General features: G+C 49.9%; 1 protein-coding gene across 1 annotated transcript in view; it reads left to right on the top strand.

Moving 5' to 3' along the window:
* Positions 1–6: 6 nt before the first annotated feature.
* Positions 7–2,343, top strand: part of IMPAD1 (inositol monophosphatase domain containing 1) — a 26,093-nt gene continuing 23,756 nt past the window's right edge. The window contains exon 1 of the mRNA XM_019548347.1: positions 7–128. Coding sequence (XP_019403892.1) covers positions 90–128 — 39 coding nt within the window. The 5' untranslated portion in view covers positions 7–89. The remainder of the gene's footprint in view (positions 129–2,343) is intronic.

Raw genomic sequence — 2,343 nt, 5'->3', positions numbered from 1 at the left:
CCGACGCGCTGCAGGAGCGGGCCAAGGGCAAGACGCGCGAGGGCGCCGAGGAGAAGCTGACGAGCGGCGACCTGCTCTCCAACCGCAGGATGGTCTCGCTGCTCCGCGCCGCCTTCCCCGGCCTGCAGGTGCGTCCCGCCGCGCCCGGGAGCGCCTAGGTACAAAGGGGGGAGGTGGAGGGAAGGACAGTCGGGCAGGTAAGTACAGGGTTGAAGTGACACCGGGACTCCGCGAGGGTCTGCGAAAAAATTAAACCTGTTCATTGATGAACAAATCCACCTAGGTGAAGGAGGAATCTAGTAAGAGACACCCCCCCCAGTATAATTTTCAACTCTTACAGGGGGGGCTCTTGTCTCGTATGGGGGGCTCACCCCCCAAGCTCCCCCTTAATTCACACCCTGAATAAATAGGTAGATTGGTAGGTAGGTGGACAAATGGTAGATAGGCAGGAGATAATTTGTTTACTTATCAGCTGTCTTTCTGTTTACCTACCTATCTGTTTGCCTGTCTGCCTGCCTACCTCACAGGCCTGGTTGAGTGTAGGGCCCCAAGAGCGCTGGAGGTGGGTCAGATAGATCTGCCTACCTACCTTCTGTCTTTCTGTCTGTCCCACCTACAGGGCTCACGAGACCCCTCTCTCCACTAGGTCTGCAGGGTAAGTAGACAGATAGGTAGGTTGGTAAGTAAGTAGACAGAAAGTCATGTAGGTAGATAGACAGCCTCCCCCTGCACCACATCGGGGGCTGTTGGGGGTATCTCCCTCAGGCCTGTGGCTCCAGGCTTTGTCACATGTCCATTTTAGACAGCTCCAGGAGCTCTTAACCCCCCACAAAGATGTGGAAGCCAGCTTTAAGCATCTGTTGGGCATCAACGTGAATCCGCATTACCCAGCTTCAAAATGTGGCCGCTCCCCAGAGATGAGCAGCCTGTATTTCAGTCCTTCAGCATCCCAGGATGCAGTGTCCCCTCTTCCTTACCATCCTGTTCTGTGTGGGCTACTCACAGCTGCTTGTCACTAGTGGGCTGGCAAGCAAGAGCCTGGCAAGTCACCACTCTGCAGATTGGGGACAGTCTAAAGGTTTTTAGCCAGAACATGTGTCTAGTCTAAATTTGAGTTAACAGTAACACCAATCAACATCTGAGAAGCTTAAAATGCAACATGTAATGGAGCTGTAGGATATGCTCTGATGCTGTCAAAAAAGCAAAAATAATGTTTCTATTAAGGGAATTGGAAACAAAACTGGAAGTATCTTGATACCCCTTTATAACTCTGTGGTGTAGTCACACCTTGAATACTGTGCCCAGTTCTGGTCCCCACACTTGAAAAGGATAGGGAAGGACTAGAGAAAGTCCATTGAAGGGCAATGAGATCGATCAGTGGTAGGGAGGGGCTTCTATATAATGAAAGACTTAAGAGGCTAGGCCTATTTGGAAAAGAGATGCTTGCGGCGGAGGACATGATTGGGGTTTATAGAATACTGAATGGTGTAGAGAAAGTCAATAGGGATTTATTATTTACTTTCCTCGCACAATACAAGAATTAGTGGTCACAAAGGGAAGCTACTAGCTAGTAAGTTTAAAAACTCACATAAGGATGCTTTTGTTAAAGTGTAGGACTCCTTGGCAGCAGATGTGGAAGCTGACAGTATAGCCAGATTCAAAAAGGGTTTGGATACATTCTTGGAGGAAAGGGGCATCAGTAGCTATTGAGCATGGGAATTAGGTTTACAGCCTCTGATTTGGAATTTTTTAGGTCTTAAATGCTAGAGACTTCAAATGAGAGAGAAACAGTGGGGACTTGGGGTGGGGGGGGAACCCATGTCATACCCAGTTCACTTTCTCTTCAGCATCTGCTCTACCATGGTGTGATACAGGCCTATTAGTCACATAACAGGAACATGGCTATTGCACCCACAGAGGAGATGGTTACCCCTGCCATTTGTTAGTGGGAGGCTATCTGGTGTTTGGCCACTGATTACTTGGGACAGCTTAATGATAGCAGGGACAGGAGGGAGGGTCAAAAGTGCTCCAAGGGGGGATCCTGAGTGCAGAGCACACTGGCCAGTGCCCACTGGCCCTCAAGCAAGTCCAAGGAGCCAGTGGAAGTAGACACTGTCCAGTGAACCTCTGCCCAGAGACATGATTAAATATGGGACAGAAAAATGGCCCTGCAGTCCCCAGCATCAGGGCTTCCTTGCTGGAGCCTTCATCTTGGTTTCATAGTTTCATAGACATCAGGGCTGGAAGGGACCTTGAGAGATCATTGAGTCCAGCCCCCTGCCCAAAGGGCAGGAAGTCAGCTGGGGTCATAGGATCCCAGCAAGATAAGCATCCAATTTACTC

Source organism: Crocodylus porosus, unplaced genomic scaffold, assembly GCF_001723895.1.
Source record: "Crocodylus porosus isolate Cpor-Errol unplaced genomic scaffold, CroPor_comp1, whole genome shotgun sequence".
In the NCBI taxonomy this organism is placed as follows: Eukaryota; Metazoa; Chordata; order Crocodylia; family Crocodylidae; genus Crocodylus; species Crocodylus porosus.
The sequence above is the reverse complement of the archived record's forward strand: the minus strand, read 5'-3'. Positions and strand labels throughout refer to the sequence as shown.